Source organism: Psammomys obesus, unplaced genomic scaffold (assembly GCF_907164565.1).
Source record: "Psammomys obesus unplaced genomic scaffold, mPsaObe1.curated_primary_1811, whole genome shotgun sequence".
In the NCBI taxonomy this organism is placed as follows: domain Eukaryota; kingdom Metazoa; phylum Chordata; class Mammalia; order Rodentia; family Muridae; genus Psammomys; species Psammomys obesus.
This window is the reverse complement of record NW_026596162.1, coordinates 8,100,536-8,124,880: the sequence shown is the minus strand read 5'-3', so window position 1 is coordinate 8,124,880 and position 24,345 is coordinate 8,100,536. Positions and strand designations below refer to the sequence as shown.

At 41.0% G+C, this 24,345-nt stretch overlaps 1 protein-coding gene across 1 annotated transcript in view; it reads right to left on the bottom strand.

Annotated features, from left to right (window-relative positions):
- Positions 1-23,925, bottom strand: part of Phactr1 (phosphatase and actin regulator 1) — a 442,461-nt gene extending 418,536 nt beyond the window's left edge. Inside the window, exons 1-3 of the mRNA XM_055595105.1 lie at positions 23,896-23,925; positions 23,705-23,781; positions 22,687-22,837 (exon numbers count right to left, since the gene is read on the bottom strand). Coding sequence (XP_055451080.1) covers positions 22,687-22,789 — 103 coding nt within the window. The 5' untranslated portion in view covers positions 22,790-22,837; positions 23,705-23,781; positions 23,896-23,925. The remainder of the gene's footprint in view (positions 1-22,686; positions 22,838-23,704; positions 23,782-23,895) is intronic.
- Positions 23,926-24,345: the final 420 nt, after the last annotated feature.

The window sequence follows — 24,345 nt, the reverse complement described above, 5'->3', positions numbered from 1 at the left end:
GACCATGTAGGAACTTTGTTTACTGGCTTGCCTCCAAACTCACTTTCAGTTATGTTACCAAGAGTGCATGACTAGGGGTAATGTCACCCATGGTAGGCTAAGCCCTTCCCCATCAACTAGAGAGGATGGCATTCAAGAAAATGCCCCCCTCCCCGGCCAAGCTAATGGAGGCAACTCTTCAATTGAGCTTCCTTTTCCCCTAGGTGCCTCTAGTTTGTGTCAGCAGCTTCAATTTAACCAACAGCTTAAATACTCAAAAGACACTTATCAATGAAAGAAGGGCAAGAAAGAGTGAGGACAAGGAAAAGACAAAAATGAATGAAGGAACATTAAGTAAGTAATGAGTGGCTGAGTTGGGGAGCAAGTCAGTGTTCTCCCTGAATTTGGATTCTATGCCTTCAGCGAGTACAGTGTTCACAGGGCTTTGGTTCCAGGGTTCATCATGGCTACCAAAAGCCTAGAATGTTTAAGAGTATGTAAAATATCCACACGTCCTTCTGTAGATCATTACAGTTCCTTTTTAATACTTTAACATAGGATTTATGTAAATAGCCGTCACATGATATTGCATGGGGAATTATGACAAGAGCAAATAGTCTTTGCGGATATACAGTACAGATGCAATTTCTCCAGCTGAATTTAAGGATGTAGCGTAGATATAGGTGGCCAGTTGATTTGCTAATTGCATATATTTGGCTACTGCATTCACTTTTCTATATCTATCAATCTATCTGTATCTATTTACCTATCTATCATCTATCTACCTACCTACCTACCTACTCACCTATGTATTTATGTATTTGAAACAGAATCTTGTTCTGGAGCTCAGGCTGGCCCTAGACTCACCCTATTGCTCACTCTGGCTTTGAACTCTCTATCCTCCTAACCTCAGCTTTCTGGTTGCTAGGGTTACCGGTATACACCACTATGCCTTGCTCTAGCCACAGTTTAAAAGACTAGCTGGTTGTTTGAAAACTAGCTAGTTATAGATTTCCTGACATTTCTTTTAATTCCACATATTTATATATAAAAATATGTGTGAAAAATTTCCATCTCTTAGTCATTTAATACTTTAGATGGCAATTAAGAACTAATGCTACTAATATTTTTTGCTTTACTTTTCTTCATAGATGTTCAAGTTATTATGATTATTATGATAATGATGAGTATTATTATTGGTGAGGTCTGGCCATATAGCCCTAGTTTGCCTAAAAATTTCTTAGGTGTATCAGGGTGGCCTTGAACCTGCAGTATTTCTCCTGCATCTGCATCCTGCATGCTGGGATTACAGGTGCTACCAACTGGCTACATACATTTTCATAAAGTTTACTACAGGCTATTCTGCTATTGAATACTCTTAATTAAAGTGGTAGCAAAATACTATTGAATTCGGTTATTGTATTTCATTTGTGATTGTTATCTTCCATTTCTTGCTTTCCTAATATGCTCTCTTCTGTCTTTCACTGTTTTTTTTTTTATTTTTACACGTTCTTTCTTGCATCTTTCTCTAGATCTAAACATTCTCTTACAGAGTCAATTTCTTTTTCTGCATTCCCTCTCATCTTATATGAAGAATTCATTGTTATATTGTTACAATATTTCCAAATTCTTTATTTCATATTCATAACTTCTTTTCATGAAATATTTGACTGAGGGGCGTCAGAAGAATTCTGCTGTGGAAACCAAAAGTGGTGGATCCCACTCAAGGACTAGAATTAGCTAACTAAATAACACTGGATGATGGGTAGAAAACAGTCACATCACTTGTAAAAGTTCACGGTTCAGATCACACGCAAACATAAAAACACCCTGTCCAGTTCCAACACTGCATAGTTATTTGTAGCTATTGTATTACTCTCCTGGTTAGATTATATACTTTTATCAACTTATTACAAGCCAGAGTCATTTAGGAAGAGAAAAACTCGAGAAAACTCTTCCTTTAGAATGACCCATAGGTAAATCTATAGGAAATTTTCTTTTATTTATTAATGTATTATTTATTACAATGTATTCACTTTGTATCTCAGCTGTAGCCCCCTCCTTCATCTCGTCCCAGTCCTTCTTCTCCCTCCTTCTTCTCCCCCTGTGCCCTTCCCCTAGTCCACTGATAGGGACGATCCTCCTCCCTTGCTATCTTACCCTAGCCTATCAGGTCTCATCAGGACTGGCTGCTTCCTCATGCTCTGTGGTCTGGCAAGGCTGCCCCCCAAAGGAGGAGAAAGGGACCAAAGAGCTCGCCATCGAGTCCATGTCAGAGACAATCCCTGCTCCCATTACTAGGGGACCTACATGGAGCCTGAGCGACCTATGGTCTACATCTGAGGAGGGGGGTCTCGGTCCTTGGTTCACACACTGGTCTCTACAGGACCCCCTGAGCACAGATTTTTTGGCTCTGTTGGTCTCCTTGTTGAGCTCCTCTTTCCTGGGAACTTTCTTGATTGAGGACCTAAACCACTAAAGGCAGTGTCACCCCTGGGTAGGTGGTCCTGTAAGAAAGCCGGGTGAGCAAGCCATGAGGTGCAAGCCAATAAGCAGCACTCCTCCATGGCCTCTTCTTCAGTTCTTGCAACCAGGTTCCTTCTTGTCTGGCTTCCCTCGAGGGATTATAGTTTGGCATATATGAAATCAAATAAACACTTTCATGTCCATGCTGCTTTTGAACATGGTCTTTATTGCAGCAACAAACAGCAGGCTAGGAAAGTTATTCTGATATTTTCCATAAAAAAATCTTTAGCACCTCCTGTGTCTCTCAGTCTTAGAGACATTTCCCTTTGTTGTGTGATTATAAGTAATTTTATTTAGGAAATAACATGCTACCTGCTAGTCTCTCTCTTGATTCATAGTATTCACATGTATTTCACAGAACTGGTTTCTTTAGAATCTATTCCCACACACACACACACCCTGTACAGTTTCCATCATGTGACAATACCCACATGATTGTATGGAGACCTAATGTGGATGTAAGAATGTGCATCCAGAGAACTGAATTCAGTTTTGACTTCAACAACTACCTGTAAAGGAATTTTAATGTACAACATGGCTCTTCTGCCAAGAGAATACATCCAAAGACCTTCTAGGTCTGTGGGATCCAGCTGTAACTCAAACACACCTTTAATCCAGGAGACAAAGGGAAGCAGATCTGAGTTCAAGGCCAGCCTGGTGTAGAGCAAGTTTCAGGTAAAGAAAAGCTTAGGTCCAGGCATGGTGGTACAGGCCTTTAATCTCAAACAATGAAAGTAAAGTTAGTTTGTAGAAGGAAGTACCATGTTTGAAAGTGATGTCTAAGTGAGAGACAGAGAAAGTGATAAATCAGAGAAAGATCTGACAGAGTAGGATATACTCAACTCTAAGGAGAAGAGAGAGGAAAGGGAAGCTACTTAAGAGGCAAGACAGAGAGAGAGGGAGGAGGCAGTTTTACAAGGATAGTTTTGCAAAAAGAGTTTGAATGAGAGAACAAGCTAGACACAGGTGAAGACAGGAGGAGTCAGAGAATAAGAAGGAGCCGGAAGATTAGGAAAGATTGCTGGAGTTAGTCTGAGGCCAAGCAGAGGAATTCAGACACCAAGAGAAAAGCCAGCTTGAGTAAGTCAGCTCGGAGTGGAGTTTGAGCCAGACAGCTGATTTGAACCAGCCAGCCATGAGCTCAGTAAGAACAAGAAAGGGAGAGCTTATTAAGCAGTAAGTCTCAGAGGCTGAAAACATTCTAGGCCTAGGTTAGCATATGGAGGCAGTAACTTTCTAAGACAACAATTGAAACAGGTGAATAAAAGTTCCTTTTACAGCTACCAAACAGAAATTTAAAAAAATGTTTTATTTTTTTAAAAATATGCCTGCCAATCCAGGAGAGCACAATGCTTTCTTATCTTTTCTAAAGTCAGTGAAACAGTTAAAATTTCAGAGCCTTTGTGCATATTATTTTAGAGCTGGAGCCATAAATAGAAGTAATACACTAGGGTCTCAAAATAAATATTTTATGCATCCATAATTTCTACAGAAAAGGATGGAAATAGGAAGACAAAAAAATCAGGGTAATAGATTCTTACTATGAAAATTCTTAAAGCAAAACTTCTTCTTCTTCAAAAATGCAGCTCAGCGTCTGCTTCCGGAACATCTTGCATGGGAAGCAGGTGAGAGTTGACCTTTGTTTCTTTATTGTTTGGGGATACACTTTCCTGGCTGTGACCACACTTAACAGTGCTTCAGCCTCCAAGTGCTGGCATTTTAGGGGTGTACCATTGTGACTGGCTTAAAATGTAGATCCTCTGTGTCCCTTAAAATTAATCTACTGAATTAGAATTTGAAAGATGAGACGGAGTATCTAGATTTTTCAAAACTGTCTCAATACATTGATTCTCATGACATCTATTCAGCATTACAACTAGAAGTCCCGGAAAGGTAAATAAAGCAAGCAAAAATAAAGGTAAGAGGTAATGAATTTGAAAGCAAGAATAAACATTTTCCTGCTCCTACCTGTTGGAACAGTGTCTACACAGAATCCTTAAGAGAACATAGACTATTATAGATACATTTCATCATATCACTAGATCCGTTTGCATAAGACATCCATTTCATATGGTTTTAAATAAACCATTTCATATGGTTTCATATATGGTTTTAAAATAAAATTTTATTTTTAATTAAAAGTTATCTACCTATCTATTTATTTATTTAGTCATTTATTTGTGTACATGTTTATGTTTTATGGGGGGCTAAGCAAAGCTTGTATGAGTTGGTTCTCTTCTTCCACTATGTTGCTGGGTTCCAGGGGTTAAACTTAAGTTGCCAGGTTTGGTGGCAAGCCCCTTTACATACTGAACCGTCTCACAGGCCTGAGAATAAAAATGTTAGAAAACCACACATAATGACATTAAAATAGCCAAATAACTATGAAAATATTTTTCAAAAATGGGTAATAACTCTACATAAAACTATGAAGCTGCACGAATATAAATTAATAAGACCTAAATTAAACAGAATTAATACACCACGATGATTTTTGTGAATTTCAAGGCGAATTATTGTTAGTGTCAACCTTTGAAAATTCACCTATATATCCAATGTAATTCCAAATAAATCTAAGGATTTTTAAAGAAAATTTGACAGCTGATTCTAAGATGCACATGGGATACAAAGAGAAAGTAGTTAGCGTGATCTTGACAAATGAGAACAAACTTACAGGGTTCATAATACAAGACACTAAGGTTTATGAAAGCACAGAATAAAAAACTGTAAAATGAATAGATCAGTGGAAGACCTAAAACAGACACATATTTGAACAGGTCTATGACTTAGATGAGAATATCTTTGTAGTATAGAAAGGAAGGGATATAATTTTCAATAAATAGTGCCTTGTTATTTGGATATTTACAGAGTGAAAGAACACTCTTGATCTTCTCCTCACACTGAACACAAAACCCAGTTCCACATGGATCATGAACTTATATGTGAAAGATAAATAGTAGAATTTCCATATAAAAATTTCTCTAACAGGGAAAGAATTTTATGACTTTGGAAGACAGATTTAAAACATGATATAAGAAGCAATAAGCACAAAAGTAAATATTCACGGTGATTCACTGATATTAAAGAACTTCTGTTCATGGAAGACATCATTTAAAATGTAGTATGCCATGTATGTGGGGTACAACGAGGACAGTGCTACTCAAGGAATGTAGAACACTAAATGCTTACTTAGAGAAAAAAAAAAAAACCTCAAATCTAATATAAGTTCCCATCTCAGGAATACAGGAAAAATTCCCAAGTAAAAAGAAGGAGATAAAGATAAATTTAGAAATCAGTGAAGTTGAGAACAGAAAAACAAAAACAAAAAAAACTTAAGTAAAATATATTCCAAAAAAAAAAAATCAATAATATTGATTACTTTCTGGAAAAACTAATAAAGAGAAAAGACTGAAGACACAACTCACCAACATTAGGAATCAGATAGGAGTTACCACTATGGATGATGCTATAGCCTTTAAAAGAATATAAGAAAAAGAAAACTACAAATGTCTCTATGTTGTCAAATCCTTTTGCAAAACTTTAAGTATGTTTACATGAGTAGAGGTAAAACTGAATTCATCCTGAAACACGTCCAAAGCAGAATCACTTACAATAGCCTCAAATCCAGAGGCAAACTGAACAACATTATCTCTTGGCATTGTTTTTGGTTTCCTGCCATAAGCAGATGGTAAGAGTCTTCCGTTGAAGACAGCACTCACTTTGCTCTCAGGACATAACTAAATCAACCTCGCATGACCAGGAAATACTTACTCTGCTGGGAAGCGTATATAGTGCCAGAAAGTGATACAAATGGATGGAGAAGATATATTTCAATTATCTCATGCAGCGCTGGACCTTCATACTACAATAATGACCTACTTGGCATGATATCACCACTGGTGCAATAGTGGCATGATGGTTATATGGGCAACCGGCTGCTTTCTGACAAGCTATGGGGTCTGGTCCATAGAAGAGATTTTATTTCTGGTACTGGGTAGTGGCCCATGATTGGAAAGACCATAGACCCCAAGGAATAACCTCCTCTTGTGGTTTTGATCAGTGATCGTGTTGTGCAACTGCCTTCTAAATATTTATGTTTACACCTATAAAGTAGTCTTGCCTTCAATTTTGGTCAGAAAAGCTTCTTTGTATAGAGGGGAGTGGTTAATATAGCCATTCATACCTAGTCAAAATGCCATGTATGACTAATGGTGAATGCTTGGTGGCATATAATCATCTATATATTAACAGCTCTCCCCATTCAAGAAGGGAACATTGCGGAAGTTGGGGCATAAAGACTGTTTGAGCTGCCAGATGAAGAGGAGAAACATGGGATGTTGAGTTTTGGACATTACATATCTGTTTCACAGACCAACTCAGCGGTTGGGGATGACTTGGACCATTTTTTTGGGGGGAATGTTCATATTATCCTATACCAACATTGTTTGGGTTTTACTGTTTATTTGACCTTAACTTGCTGATATTATCTTAACTATCTCTGGTACCTATACTTTTTATTTTATGTTCAATATTTATTTATGTGTATGAATGTTTTAGCTGAGTATCATGTGTATGCCTACAATTTTTTAATCTATTTAAGAATTCTTTATTTTTTAATGTGTGGATTTAGCATTTAATTTAATTTTCTCTTATTGAAAATAGGTTTTTAGATGCTTTTAATTTTTTAAAGTACCTTGTTCTGACAACATAATAAGGTAACTGTGTTAGAATATGTGCAAGCAATAAAATAATTGCTAACAGTTGTTGTGCCTTGATAAAGGTTAAAGTGAAAACAGAACAACACAGGAATAGGGAGCGAGGTTGAAGAGGCTTACATTGATCTAACCTGAGATAATCTTGAAAACAAAGATCTGTGATGTCCACTAAGGAAAGGTGTTACGCTGAAGAAAAAGACACGCATGAGTCCTGATGGTAAGTGAGTGAGAACTGGTAAAAATGCATGCGTGCATGAAAGAATGAGGAAAGGAAATAGTTCTTGTTTATTTCCCCCAGTGGAGTGATGAGAGCTAAGTAATTAATATGGAGGTAGGCGCTGTAAAAACCACCATTTTGTAATCATTACAGTAAATAATGAAGCAAGCGGGTGGTGGTGGGGGATCATGAAAGAACCAACAGGGATGCTAAATCTAGGGGAGAGTTTGATGAGGATCAGGGTGTTATTGGCTTTAAGGGTTCCTCCCCACACTGGTAAGTTTCAAGGTAGAACTGGACAGCACTTTGCCTGGGCAATGAAAATGGTCACCTCTGGTGAAGGATACCTGGGCACTGGGGGTCTCCACCTATGACACACAGAGAAAACTGTAATGTTACCTTTGGAGTAGAAGAAAACTCAAGTCTCGTTGCGAGTGTGTGATGGACAACACCAGATTAGGAGCAGTCAGTTTAAAAGGGAGAAAAATCATGTGGTTCACAAATGATGTCACAAATGGTAACTTAAGGGTATAGAAATGGTCCAGGGTCAAAAAAGCAAAAGAGCCAGCTGAGGTAGTGCATGCCTGTAATCCCAGCCCTCGGGGAGGCAGAGGCAGAGGCAGGCGGATCTCTGTGAGTTCGTGGCCAGCCTGGTCTACAATGTGAACCCAAGGCAGCCAATAGCCAAGGCTACACAGAAAAACCCTGTCTCAGAAACAAAACAAAACAACAACAAAACCCTGAGGGTAGACTGGGCTATCCTAGGCCATAACCTTGGGCTGATCTGAACTTGGCCTGGATTCTGTCCTGCAGCAGAAGGTGATTTAAGGAGACATTCCCAGCCAGCTTACACTGGAATGCAAAGAGCAGGTTAAATTAAAATGTTCCTATAGCTGACGAATGTGCTGCGGGTATAAAATAACTATCTACATACGCACATCTCTCTAGACAGATTGTGGATGGATAGATGAGAGAAGAGGAGGTGATAGATTAATTACAAAAATAATAATGGCAACTAAATTAAATACAGAAAAAAATGGTTCATTTCTTTCTCTTTATGAGAATTTCCAGGGATTAGATAGAGATGGGGCCACCCCCCTTTTAAAAAGTTATGCAAAACTATCATTGTTAGGTGAATCCCGGGTCTGTGGACAAATATTAATAGTACAAGTGTTTTGTTTTGGATTATTTGGGGGCACTTGACATTTTGTTTAAAACGGAGTCCCCTGTACTTTATTTAAGCCGATTAGGAATCTGGGCTGCATGAATGAAACACACTTCACCATTTGGCGTATCTGATAAGATTTAGAAAGCAAGCTTAGGTCTCCCAATTTAACCCAGTACGATGCCACTGCGGCAGATTATCCTGTGGAAAACACAAAATGTGAATGATGCAAGTGGATGTCCTTGATTGCAGTACCAACCCAGCTCACAGCAGTTGATTCCACACCGTAAGCAGGTCTAACGAGAGCATACCAAGAATGCACTTTGGGCTGGGTTTTTGTTACCACTAAATTTAGCGCGTCGATCCTGGAACATTTCTTTTCCTTCTATGCATGACATCCTCTTCTAGAGAATCAAAAATATGCGAGAATGTTACCGGTGCCTTTTCATTCTCATTCCTCAGCTGGTCATGAAAAGAGCGCTGTCTATTTTATGCACTTCTGACACTAGTTCCCTCTTATCCTTGATAAATCTGTGAGGGTCCATAACAAAGAAGCAATGGCTGCTTCCATTTTGCCATGTCTGCCCAGATTCTAGATACATGATCTTTCTCCCGGGTCCCACTTGAGTCTTCCCTGTTGTACAATTTTAGGAGTGTGCTGCCCACCGCAGACTATATCAGAGTAGAGCCAGACAACAAGGAAACCCACACTCTTGATGCCACATCAAAGGATAGGTCCACTTCTGGGCACCGAGCTAGCCCTGTTTTCTATAGCTATATGGGCCTAGTGACTTTGGTCTGAGTGTTCTATAAGGCTCGGATACCTATCTTCTCTTGCATTGATGCCTGCATATAGATGGATGTAAGACAAACACTGAGACTGACAATCCTCTCCCAGAGGGCCTATGTTTCATGTACCTAATTTGAAACTGCTTATTCACAGGAGACATATTAATAAAACCTGTTTGTCTTTCTGGTGGAAAGCCTTTCTTTTTCTTCTCATCTTTGCATGTCCAAACTGCCTGTTTTCTGTGGCTGAAACATTTTTGTCCCCGCTTCTACACTTCTGTACCACTAGGAAAATTAGTTCTGCCCTTTTTACCTCTGCCCACCTTATGACCCTTTAGTGCTTTTCACTTTGCTTGAACATATAAGAAAGATAATGATGTTATTATATTCCTCTCAGAAACAATGAAGTACTATTTTAAAACAGAGGTTGTGAGGTCAGCATTCTCTAACTTGTATCTAAAGTGCATACCTATAGTTTCAGGATTTCATGCAAATCAGTGTCTCTGTGAATCTATGAGACCAACATAGCACCCACACTTCCCAGTCTCCATGGGGATTCACACACATAATTTTTATTAAGTTTTTGGCAAAGGATATTCTTGATAAACCTTGACTGTATGTAAACTATTATTACTCACCAGCCCAAAGCAAGGCTGTATCCATAGCTGTGAAATTAAACCTTGGCATAATTCCAAAGCTTGATACCTATCAGACTTATTTGGAAAAATTAGCTCTCCAAGCCCTGCTTCCCTTAGATGCAAATGAGAAATAAAATGAACTCTCTCACTGGGCCTCGAGAGGATAAAACATTATGTAATACATGTAAAACACCTAACATGGAGCCTGACAAATGGTGGGCGGAAAACAAATGTTCACTGCTTCCTTTCCTCCGGTCTTAAAGTAGACACTGTGCAGAGTGGCAGGGGGCTGGCTGCTAACACATGCTAGATGCACAAAGGAAAATGTGTTTCGGGCTTTGCATGTTGGCTTGAGTCAGACAGAAACCCAAGCAACTTCTATTATTCAAATGTTGATAAATCCCCGGTTAAAGTATGTAAGTCACTTTCCAGGTCTCATTCAACAGAATAGGTGACGGCAAGCCTTATGACTTTAATTTTGTATTTTCTACATGGCTTGTTTTAAATGCAGCTGTAATTAATGAGAACGACATAATCTAAAGTGTTAAGGTTGTCATAGCCCTGATTCATGGTCAGTACGAAGAAAGGTGACATATACTTGGAATAAGCCTCATGCAGCAAACCGCTGGCGTTGTTCATTTGGAAGTCACCTCAAAGTTAAAAGGCTATTAGCTTGAGTTATTTGAGTCACCGTATAGGACGGTGACAGCATGTAGAGATATGAACATCAGTGTACTGGTTAGTTTTTGGTCCACTCGACACAAGCTAGGGTCATCTGAGAAGAGGGAACCACACTGGGGACAATGTCTTCATCACAGTCCTGTTAGCGAGCCTTGGGGGAGATCAGCTTTTTGATTAGTCATTGATGTGGGAGGGTCCAGCCCCCTGTAGGTGGTGCCACCCTTATGACGGTGATCCTGGGTTGGATTAAAAATCAGGCCACATGAGCCATGAAGAGCCAGCCACTAAGCGAGCTCTTCTACAGCCTCTGTTTTAGTTCCTGCTTTCAGGTTCCTGCCTTGAGCTTCTGCCCTGACTTCATTTTCTGTAACAGACTAGAAGATGTGAAGTCAAATAGATGCCCCCTCCCCCACCTTGCTCTTGGTTAGGGTGTTTGTCAAAGCAACAGGAATCTGACGAGGACAATCAGTCTAGGCACCGGGATCCTGGATTTTGTCTATCTCCTCTGCAACAACCCAGCTATGGTATCTAGATAAACACTCCCCCAACCATCTAGTCCCTAGAAATGTAGGAAACTGCAAAGCTAGGAAGACTTAGGTTTGAATCCTGGATTCTCACTGACATTAGATATATATTTTTTTCTTTTGAGCTTTAATTTCATATGGATTGGGGCAATAATATTTAACCAGTGACAATTTTGTAGTTCTGAGAGAAACATGCATGCATAGCTTCCGGTGTATGCTAGGTATTCATAGGCCATGCTTGCTTTTCCTTTCTTCCCCAAGGCTTACTTTCATCATCTGTAAAATGAGCCAGTTAACTGTAGCAGTTTCAGGCTCTAGCGTCCTGCCTCTGCTACTTATCCACTGTTGAGTAAAAGGTTAGAAAGACCCGGGTAGCTGCTGGTGTGTCTTGAACGAGAAGAAAGGCATGCTGTTGTTGGGAAGTCTGGGATCACAGACTCTCCTTAACAGATGAGTCGGAAGCAAAGACCCAACCAGGGCAGATTAGGTGGATATTTTATTTGCATTCTGTTGGGTCTACAGATGGGCTGCTGATGGTAATCAGATCACAGGGCATTAGTCAGACTCTCTCTCTCTAGTAAATAACAGAAGAACTGATTCAGGGACACAGTCCAGCTGGCAAAGTTACCTTTGGGGCAAAACCAAAGCACAATGAACCTATCTCCCTTCCTTCAAACAGTGTCTGGTTATTAATCCATTGATAGAATCAACAATCCTTACTCTGGATGAGTTTTTCATGATTTTTAAAATTAAAATAGAAAAATTAAAAATAATCCATGGATCTTGATTTAGGTTCGGAACACACCCAAAGGCATGCTCATATGCACAACACGGACGTCAGCATGTGCCCCGGTTGTAGATCACCTGTTTTGGGTCATGGGGAATGCTTAAGTTTGTTTCCTTTTATGGTCTGCATTTAAAAATTTTTTCATAACTATTATGCACTACATTGGTACTGAGGAGAAAAAATGAGTTATGAATGTTGTAAGAAATTCCCATGGGCACCTGGGAAGGTTGCCTCATAGGCAAATCATATGCTATCGAATTCAAACTAAATACGGTGGTCTCTCCTCCCACTGTGATAGTTTTCTCAGGAAAGAAAGATTAAATATTTCTTTAGGGAGCTTCTTCTATGGTATAACTACATAAAGTGACGGTGGTGCCACATTCTTATCTTATAGCTCCTGAGACATTCTGCCTTTGAATGTGAACGATGTGCACGTTCTAAAATCTGTCTGCTCACAGCGTCTGTGCTGGTAAACTTGCTCAGCCATGGAACGTTGACCTAGAAGATGTGATATGGAGGATGAAAAGGTTCAGATTTTAATTATGCTTTATTGAAGTAGCTGTGGGATCTTGAAAAGTTACTTGATCTTTGGAACCCCTGCAAAATGGGGATAATAAAAATATGCTCCACACGTTTCTCTTTTGTGAATCAAATGAGACAATGAAAAAGGCCCTGGCACACACTGAGGCTTCAGCACATGTAAGACTTATCACTGCAGTGGCTGGTGTTCTCATAGCTTTAGTCTTTCTCCTTTCTCCACCCTCATAACTGTAGCCTTCACGAAAACACACTTAAGTACAGATTCTCTTTAGTGGACTCAGCATCTGCTTTGGAATTCCTTAGTTAAAATCCTTGAGCGCTTTGGCTTCTGCCTGCTGATGCAGCAGTCTCTCCTCTTGTCATTCTGCATGTTTGCCCTGTGACCTCTACGACCCTTATAACAAACACAGTATTCTAACTGATCTGTCACCTCAGATGCGCGGGCCTTTGCATATATCACTTCACACTGCCTAGAACACACATTGTCCTCACTGAGCCTAGCCGAAATGGAGGTTAGTTATCGCTGCACCTTGAACACCAACGCGGAAAACGCACTGGTATCTCTGATGAGCTAGTCTTTGCTATGAAGTCTTGAGAAATTGACAAGGTGGCCAATATTACTTGACAGTAAAACTACAAAGAGGAATCTTTTGGAATCTGTTAGTAAGTTTGTTTTAACATCAATTGCATAGTTTTTCTTATTTCTGTGTTTTTAAGGATTTATTAATTACGTATTTACACACGTGTGTACGTGTGTGTGTGTGTGTGTGTGTGTGTGTGTGTGTGTGTGTGTTTCATCTGCACATATGAAAGTGCACTGTCTGCATGCCTGGTACCCTCAGAAATCAGAAGAGGGCATCTGACTGCCCTGCAACTAGAATCAGGACAATTTTGAGACGCTAGAGTTATGAGCCACCATGTAGGTCCTGAGACCCGAGCTCAGGTCCTCTGTAGCAGCAGTCAGCGCTCTCAGCCATTGAGCCATTGCTCCAGCACCTTCCCTCCTATTTTTATGTTTTCAGGCTGTGCCGCATTTCCAAAGTGCCTAGAAATGTGAGTGAGGAAGAAACAACATTCAAGAAGAGATGGAATGAGGTGTGACTTCCTCTGGGGAGATGAAGTCCTGCCACTTTCTTTTGAGAAATGACAAAATTAAAGGGGGATGGACGCCAGAGCGACCGCTCATTGTATAGATATTCGGTGCCTAACATTTTGCTAAGTGTTTCACATTTATTTGTTCACTTCTTAGGAACTTTGTATTCCTATATCGCTTTCATGCCTTTTGTGAGTGCTGGATGCTGTCTGTACTATTATACAATGTTTTTCAGCAAATGATCTTAACTCATTTTCTATTGCTGTACTTACGTCCCTGTATTGGTGTCCTCAGCCATACTTTATAAAGATGCAGTGCTGGCTATACATTCTGTTTAAATGAAATATTTTTATGTAAAAAGTCCTAAAGCACAATAGGAAAAATACACTACCATTATAAGAGAGCACATGAATTTTTTTAAAAAATATCATGTTGTATGCCAGTTTGTGGAATGCTATTTTGTTTCATTTAATCCTCAAAATTGCCTTTGGGGTTAAGAACTCTTGACTTGATTATCATTTGCCATGGACACGCAGAAGGGAAGCAAAAGAGATTAAATTCTTGGTCCAGCTACACAAGCTAGGAAGTAGAAGTCACTATTTGAACTCCGGACCATGGGAAGGTAATGGTGAATTCTAAAACACAGCCTGCAGTCAAGATGGGGAACTATTTGATTCCTATCATCAATTTTTATATGCCATCATTGTAACTGCAATGTTTCAATGCATAGAAAAGGATAGAAAGTAAATACAAAAAGTGAATAGTTGCACAGACTTAAACAGTTAATTGGTTCTATGACTTTTTTTTTTTCTTTTGCCAAAGGCTTTGATATTACTGTTATTTTTCTCTTCTGATTGAAAACCAAATAGATCTTGAAGATCATCTCTCTGTTCAGACACAGTACTTCGGAGTTCTGCTTTAACATACCAATGTCCATTCGGGGGTTTTGCTCAAGTCCTTGTGTCTAACGGCTCACTGGGAAATTATTAAACATATTGAGCATGACCCAGACTATGAACTGACTTTGGTATGCAAGGCTTCCATCCTTGCCTTTGTTGAATAGACACAGAGGCTGGCACTGGGAGTTTTTTTTTTTTTTTTCTTACATTCTTTAAAAAAAAATTTTTTTTTTTTGAGAAAACAGATTTGTTTGGGCAAATGAAGAGTGAGAATTCATTCCCCAGCACCTGTGAATTGTTTATGCTAACTGGGTCATGGATGATGGGAGCTGAGTGTGGGCTGCCTTTTAATCCACTCTTTCATAGACCGTATGTGAGAGTGGGAGTTATTAATTGATTGATTGGAAGTGTTTCCTTGTATTTTCATGTCATTTTCTTCCTCTCCTGTGTCTCCTTATTTCAGGTTCCCTCTCCCTCTCCCTCTTTGTTCTAGATAGGAAACCTGAACCTCAATATGTGTTAAAGCAGGTGGTTACTGGGAGCGAGGTACCCCAAATACCAAGAACCCCCACCAGGAGCTGCTTGGTGAGCATGAATGTCCTGTTCCAAAGGCATCCTCAGAAGCTAGGGCTGGACTGAGTGGCCCTTTCTATTGGACTTGAAGACTGGCTTTCCCTAGGATATTTTCCCTCTTTATCTGCTTCCATTTTCTCCGTCACACACAGTGTTCTCTCTGTTAAGCACATGTTGGGAAAGCCTGGGTGTGAGCAATTAGAGGTCTAAAATGGAACATGTGGGAGGCCAGGAGGGCAGGCTTGGTAGTTGCTTTGTCATCTATGAGTGAAGCACAGCTTCCAACTTCCTTGTTAGAGTTGCAAGGAACAAATTCCCAACCCCCTCAACAGGAGTTCACTGAGGGCAATAACCTAAGCACCATAAGGTGAGAGCAGAATGGATTTTGTAAGGTTTTCATATGAAACTCTTCTCTGAGACAGGGTCTGGAAGTTAGCGGATCGGTTATCTAGGTAATAAACCAAGACATAGGACATAGGAAGGCATCAATGTGTGGGGACAGGAGATATGGCTGATATTGCTCTCCTGGCACTAGCGGGACTCTAAGGGGCAGACAGGAAGGTGTTAGTGTGATGTTAAATGTTAGAATCCACTTGTCAGTCATTCTTTAAATGGGCACTGAATTGACTTGTGGTCATTGCTTGTTACCTTAGTCTTTCTGGAGAAAACCAGACCTCCAGTTTCAGGAATGAACCATACCTGAGGTCTGAGGGGACAGGGCTGGAAAAAGAGCACAGCTTGCTACTAGCTGAATGACCAAGACTCTTAAACACATGGCAGATACCCTGTGAGTTGTTCTCACAGTGCATTTCCAGTAAGTGACTTTGATGGGTCTGCACAGCTTCCTCCATGGTGTCTGGCTGGAAACAGGAGTGTGGATGGTGGCTGCATTGAGGATCAATTAGCCAAAATATGTAAGGCCTGGACTGGAGAACTCAATCTCTGAAAATACTCAGAGTGTCCTTTGAATTGGTCTCAGGAAAGGTCATCACAGGAAAGCTGGGGTTCTTCTTCAGAACTTCTTATAGACAGAAAAAGAACTTAGCCATAGTGGACAGCTATGCATTAAAATCTCCATTGCCTCTGGAAATTTAGTTCCAAAGTCTATAATAATATACCTAAACTTTTCCTGTACTGTTTTCCTTTCTCTTTTGCTTTTTTTTTTAAAGAAGGATTGATTTTTTTTAAATAACAGATATATCCGAATTGGTGACTTTCTTTCATTCTCTGCATATTAATTCTTTCCGTCATTCTTTTTATGCACCCTCCTTCCACTTTCAACTAAAGTCATTAAGTCTTTAAAGGAATTGGGCGTGGGGACAGGTGTTTTCCACATCTGGAAGTCTTAAGTCTATCCTCTGAATCTGAAGTTTCTCTTTGTAAGTGCAGACTGAAGGATTCTTGTTCTCCCAGGTCTGCAGAGGCATTTAATAAATTATAATGCCCTTCTTTATGTCAAGGATGATGTTACCCCCCCCCCCAAGAAAATGGTATTTAAGGAGATGGCAGGCATTTAAGTAACAAACATCAGTATTAGGACTGGTTCACACACACACACACACACACACACACACACACACACACACACACGTAGATGGAAGGCATTTAAGTAATAAAAAGATAGTATTAGTGACTAATTGACAAGCGTACACATGCACAAACAGACACACACAGACATACACACACACAGACACACACAGATACACACTCTATAGGCTCCATTTAACCCTTCAACTCCCTTTGGATCTGGAGCTAGCCAACCATTTCTATGAAGAAACTGGGGCTTAGAGAGGCTGCCATTTTCTTGAGTTGCTATATCAAGTATGGAATAAAAATGGAACCCTGTACTGTGACAGAGGCTATCACGTATGTATGGGAGAAACATCTGGAAACATCAGGAAAAACTCACTGGGAGATGATGTTGAAGCTAGGTCTGGCCTTAAGCACACACACACACACAAAAAAAAAAAAAAAAGAAAGAAAGAAAGAAAGAAAGAAAGAAAGAAAGAAAGAAAGAAAGAAAGAAAGAAAGAAAGAATGCAATTGTTAATTAACCATTGCTAATGACTTGCAACTAATTGAGTGATACCAAATGTCTTTGTCTCCTGGGAATCATGCTAAGAAATCCCAGAGGTGTAAAGGTGAAGATAGTTGGAGTGCATTCAGTTGGAAGCTAAAGATCCAAAGCCAATGTTCTGATGGATTTTGTAAGGGGGGAGGGGAGCACATAAGAAAAGGTGGAGATGAGGGAAGCTCCTAAGGGGAAAGGGTTCACTTGACAGTGGGGTTTCAGTGATTTTTTTCTCTTTATTCCTAAGACAACTTGAAGAGTCTCTGAGAAGCTCACCGTGGCATTTATCAGTTGTCAAAACTGGCATTTCCCTTTGTTGAAGAAGACAATGCAGACAAGAGAAAAAGTACTTGAGGATGCGTACCAATGGTTTCGAATCCATGAGTTATGTAAAGTGATGGGGGTTATGTGAGAGAGGTAAAAGATGGGGCTCTCTGTTCCAGCCTCCTGTTAGAAGCTGTGTGATGGGGGAGGCATGTGATGAAATCACTCAGAGCCTCAGAGTCCCCATCTCGGGAAGCGTGATATGCTCATCAGTGCTACCTTCATTCACCACCTTGGCTGATTTCATCAATCTGGCCAGATGAAAGGGCACCTGTTTCCAGCAAGGAACACTGAGATACTTCAAATAGTTTTGGCTTTGGAGTCAGGTATAATTGAAATAGATCCTAGCTTTGCATATATCCAAATGGATGACCCGTTTCAAGAATATTCCAGACACCAATTTTAAATTATCTCTGTCTCTCTCTGTCTCTGTCTCTCTCTCTCTTTCTCTCTCTCTCTCTCTCTGTGTATGTGTTCACATATAAATGCATGTGATTGAGGATGTCAATATCAAACTTGGTTGCTGTTTCTCAGGCACTCCCTAGGTCCTGGAACTCGGCAATTAGGCGAGGTTGTCTGTGCACTGAGCCCTGGAGACCTCATGTCTGCCTCCTGCCTCCGCAATGCCTCACATACACGTGTGTCCTTGAGTTTCTGTGGCAAGCATTTTCCCAACTGAGTTACCTCCCCAGCGCAGAGTCCTAATTTTTTTCTAATCTGTAGGATGACCATAATTCTGCAATTCCCGCTTTCCAACATTTCACTGGGGATAAACACATGCAATGACTCTGGAGCGTGCTGTCTTTGATCTCTGTGTGTTTCTTGATGTCGATTTGCCACTTTGGATTGTTTAAACTCATTTAAAAGTGAAAGCCTCGGGGGGCTGAGTGTACGGCTCAGTGGTAGAGTGCTTAAGACCCATCCCATCTATATCCATCATGAACACAAAATACTTATAATATATGATAGCTTATAACAAGTAACTGTCTATGTGTGGCTGAGAAAGATAGCCAGGCAAAACTAGCCACAGAAGAATGAGTTATATGTGGCTGAATGGTAAAGTGGGTTCAGTCCCCAGCACTCACCCCGTACCCCCAACATAAAACTAAAAATAGCTACAGGGTGTGATAAAATGGTCAGTCTTCAGATCACAGCTATGCTTGTCTATTGGAAGCAATTAAAAGGATTCTTTTTGTGACACTGCCCCTTAGAGATTATGATTCAACTGGACTGCAGTAGATCTTCAAGCTACGGGGGAAGCTCGTGAAATTTCCTAGGGTGTTTCTAATCTACACTGGATACAATGCTTTCTTTTTAAACTTTGCCACTAATTATTTAGAAAAGCGCTCACCACTCTTCAAAGGAATAACCCAGAAGCCTGTTGGAAACAGGGGCTCTGGAGACCTTGCCATTCAGATTCCATTCCACTTAGTTTGGGGGTAGGAGCCTGAGAGGATCCCTGGTGTCCATTTCAACCAGAAAATTTCACACTACTCATTCCGTTAGCATTGTAATGATGCCCCTCTCAGTTCAACTGGGCACTGTAAAATCACAGAGTTTGAAGTTGAGGGTGAGGATATCATTGTCAGAGCTTATGATGGATGAACTTGAATTATGCCACAGAGACATTTTTCCCATATGATCTTTGAAGTCACATGTGCCTCCGGTTTCCAGGATCTTCCTTTTGAGCTACAGGTGGTCTTTACAGAGCTCCCTCCGCATCACCAGGACTTTCTGGGGGCGAACCACCCCCCAACTAACCAAGAGAGCATCATCTGCCTCCAGGAGACAAACAGGAGGTCTGTGGGTTTCACCACCCCCACCCTTTTGTCCAGAACATATCATGCTTTTAATAGTAGAATTCCAAGTTAGCCAATGATCCTTGCCTAACACTCAAACCAAAGAGAAATGGAGACTGGAGGAAACAAGGTATTTCATTAACAGAACAGGACACACACTTGACAAACACGAGGGCTTCCATGGGGACTTTGAAAGGCCAGAGACTTCTTTTTGCATTCTCTTTAGGAACTCACATTTTTCTAGACTCCTCTCATGTTAACTAAACAGAACATCCTCCTCTATTTTGAAACAGGATATTTTCATATTCCAGGAAAAAGGAAACAAAAATACCTATGAGTCAGTCAAAAACATACTTCTAAAACTATTTTGCTTTAGATAGACATTTTGTCTATAATTAATTTTGAAGGTATTGGTTTTTTTTAGAATTTTGTGAATACAGTAAAGAATAAAACACACAGAAAAGGAAGAAGGGAAACCCCCAGACTCTTCTCTTTCCTCCTTAAAGGATTTCTCTTTCTGAGAACACTTGTTCCGTCTATAGAAATAGGTAAATGAATGAATGACAAAGGCAACAAACATATGACAGTCTAGCCAATCAGGTCTTGGGTAACCCAAGATTCTGAACGCTGCATGAAACTCCCAGCTAGACCTTTTTAGAAGAGGGTATCACATCCAGGCTTTCAGACCTTCCTCATACTGCTCTGTACTGGACTAGTCTGGCTGAGTGGAGAGCTGCCTGGGTTGAGATTAATCCTGTTTGCTCCACAGGCCTTTAATTAAAAAGCAGCTCCCACGTACCCTTCTTTCCTCTGCTTCTCAGAGCCTTGACATGGGTTCAGTCATGCACTAGAAACATAAGTGTTTACTGTGGGAAGAGAGCGCTGTACGCTGTGGTGTTCAGCCTTCACCCACTCACCATTCACCTAGAGACTCTTTATAAGGCCTAGCGATTTGGTGTCTTGGAAAGGCTCGGCAGCCATGCAAGACTTCCAGGGCAGTGTAGTGAGAAGTTCCAAGTTACAGAGGAGGCAGAGCTCCTGAAAGGAAAAGACCCTGTCTGTGGTGATGGCCCTAAGTGTTGCGGGATCTATGCCTTAAAATAAAGTGAAAGGCCAGGTGGAGGGATGCACCCAGTGTGATTTTACTATTATTGAAGTTTGTCCTATCGTAGATTTTTTCTGGGACAAGACACAAACTCCTAGTGATTTTATGTTTACTGAACATTCATTCCTCTTTCTGTGCGTGCACTCAACTACATGTATCCATGCTTTCTTTTCACTAGAGACAGGAGGCTGAATCCTGTAAGATAAGATCTCTTATTTGCAGAGCCTTGGCCACTCAGCCAGAGAAGGGAGAGCCTTTAACATGGAGTATCTATTTTATTGATTTGCTGATGTACCGGGTCTCATGATGCAAACATTGTTTTAAGCGCTTTAAAACCCCGACTCATTAAGGCACTTAACAATTTGGAAATCTGTCACCGTTACCATTTACAAAGGACTGTAAGAACTGATTTTTAAATATGGGTCCCTGGAGAGGTGTGCTGGCTCTGTGACCATTGCTGTCATTCCAGTTTAAGTATGAACTTGGAGGTTTCAGAAACACCTAAATTTATGATTTGGGGACTACGGCCTAGCTGATGTTTGCGGAGCCCACTCAACCCTGAAAATCCTGGATTCCTGGAGTGAAATAGCATCCTCCTCACCCGAAGGCACACGTGACTCCCAGGAGAAGGCCATAGCTTATGCTACCACCTCCCATGTGTTTCCCAGTTACTGCAGCTCTGGAGTCTACACCACCGTCACTGCTGGTGACAATTCTGACCACTCCGCCCCCAGCTCCATCTGCTGCAGCCACCAGGCTGCCTTGTAATCTTCAAGCCTCCCACACACCCTGCCTGCTTTCCTTCCATAAAAGCCAAGAGTCCACCATCTTCAAGACATCTTTCCCCTCCACAGTTAACTACGGTGTCCTTTCTTGACGGGCAGCTCAGCTGGGTGAGCCTGCCTTGCAACAAGACACAGAATGCAATGCACTGGGGAAGACGTGGCAGGGTAGAAAGTCAGGTCTCATGATGGGGTGGAAACCCCATCCTCCTCCCCTTTCCTGCAGCTCCACATACAGTTCTATCCACCTTTCTACTTGTAGATCCAGAACAAACTGGAAGTGTTAATTACCCCTCTGCCTCTTCTTCCCAGGAACATTCTTACACCCCTTGAAGTGGCAGAGAGTAGCAATGCAATCTCCTCTTAAAGGATGGCAATTAGCCATGCTATCACTTTTGCTGCTGAGCCTGTTGACCCAAGCAAAACCTGTGGATGATATCCAGCCCCTCTTGACTTTGAGAGCCATGGGCTCACACACAGAACATGGAACCAGGAGGCCTGCGAGCCCTCAAAGTTACTACGAGCCATGAGCCAGGCACCTAAGAACACTTGGGAAAACCTGAGGCAGGAGCAGAACTGTTGTCAGTGCCCAAGATGAGCTTCCTGTCATGCAACAGTGAAAGATGCCAGGATTCCAGCACAATGCATCTCCTTCTCAGCTCTGCTTCGTGACTTCCTAGAATCCCACCACTTTCCTATTTAAACAGGACTCTCTTGCATGCTCTGGGACACAGCCATTAATTATCAAGGTCATTTGACTGGACATCTTAATATTTTTATGAAAAACACAAGCTATGATTTAGAAAAAAAAATCCTACACATCAAGAGGATAAAACATTTTGAATTCTTTTGTTTGTTTGTCTGTTTTTCTAAACAGTGATAAATGTTCTAAATGAAACCTGGAACAGAAGAGCAAGCACACTAGAGCCTAATCAACAGCCTTGAACTAGGGAATGAAAACACTTAGCCTGCCACACTTCACAGAAGGGGACGGAGGCCCTTGAATGTGCATTGAGCATTCTCCAGGCAGCAACTAAGATCACTGAGATTAGATAAGGCAGATACAGAAGTGGCCCACTTATCTCAGAAGCCCATAATCCTCCGGCTGGATGGCACTCAGCTAGGTCAGGATGCCCCAAGATGGCCATGAGTGCAGTAGCTGACTGCCTAAAAATTTCCTGGCGGGGGGAGTAGTACCCCCCAATTTTCTTAGGCATAAGCTCCGGAATCCAGGAGGTTGGGAATCATTTTCTAAAGCAGCTCTTAGAGGTATGCTCCCAACACTTGTCTACACACCGGGGGTGATGGATTTCTTTAGTCTGTTTCGAAATTCCTGCAGCACTTTGGGAAATGTTGTCAACATTTGGGAATCTTAACTGATGAACTTTCAAGACAGAGCTTAAGCAGCTGTGGCTGATGCTGCACTGTTTGCAGCAAAGCACCTGAGGGTGACGGGCTTCTCTCTTCCCCATTTGTTACCTTGAGCTCCTTGGCTGTAGAAGAACCTCTGTGCTGACTCTACATCCAAGAGTCTATGAGCAGACTCGACGTCCAGGAAATAATCCATTTTGGGGTAATCCATCTTCAGTGTTCAAAACAGGATCTTGAGAGAAGGTAATGGCTTCAATGTCTATAAAGAGGGGGGAAAAGGCCACAGTATTTCAGGCTGTCAAGCATGCCTATTCTTTAATTTAAATAAGAATACCCCATTATCATATGCCAACAGTTGACTGACATTCCTAATTTCAAAGCCCCCATTGCCAGAGCCTTTGTATTGTATGAGGAAATACAACTTTTAGTTAACACTGATTAAAAGGAATATATTCCACTTGCGAAAATGAAATGATCCAGGTTAAGGAAAAGGAACACACTTTTTTCTCCTCGCTGTATATTAGCTGACAAGAGTATGCTTTTAAATCCATATACCACCAGTTTTTAAAAGTCTACCTGATAAGTGGCTTTAGAAAGTGTCATCCCACCTCCAGGCTGCTGCTTCGGTTGGTCCAGGGGCTTCTGGTGTCCCCCTCTAGCAGACGGAATTCACCTTGCAATGCAGGCTGGCTTATTTGCTGTAGGAATGCCTTGAATTTCTTACTCTTCAGCCATTTCCTTCAGCACATTCTATACAGTGCTACTGGCTTAGCTGCCTATGCCCGATATAGGCTGCTTGTGGCACAGAACTGTGGTTTGTGCAGCAGCGACTAACATCACAGCCTTGCAACGTTTCCCATAGCCTGCCCTAGCCTGGCATGAAGAATAGTCAGCTCCTTTTCATAGGTCCTATGGAGTTCCCCCTAATCCTGGAACAGATGAACTCTATTTCTGCACTATTATATTTTTTTAAGGAGAAATAAGACGTCCTTAAAAATCACACTCTCAAGGCTAAAGAAATCATGTGCTTTCTAAAACTACACACTCTCATCTAAGAAACCGAGTGTTGTAAAGAAACTTTAAAAAAAAATTAGCCAAAGGTACCCCAACAGCAAATTATACTTACTGCAAAAAAAATCCCGGTAAAACCAAGGGCTGTCGACAGTCCAAATGCACAGTTTCAGTCAGCTGCCTTTGATCTCACTAAATATTCCCAGCGAAAGTAAACAGTTTTGATTATCTGATTAGATCAGTGATGAATAATGTATTCTGTCCACTGGACTTTCTCTATCAGATAAAATGGCCAGAACACGTTACCTTAGCAACAGAAGGTGACGCCAGTTTCAGCCTCTCCACGCCCTCCTCTGTGAAGGAAGGAAATTACCACTTTCCCATGTAAAACTTTGGCAGAGAACCATCAAAACCTACATGTAGGTTTTCCATCACCCAGGGCCATTCACAGGCTACTTTAAGCAGGGGTATCTCACAGTTATTTAAAAATCAGAATTCTGAGTTAATAATCCACCTTCACAATCTCAAATCCAAGTCTGCTTTGCAGTTACAACAGAACAGCGTGGTAAATGATTAGACAATAGACCAAGGACTAAGTTGGTTAGACCACGTTCGGGCACCTGTCTTCTTTACCTCACTGCTGAATGGGGCAGGGTGATGAAGAAAGGCAGTATTCTCAATATTCCCATTATAATTAATACACAGTAACAGTCACCAGCATCTAGGCTGAAAATAACTTTCCTTCTGTGAACCAGT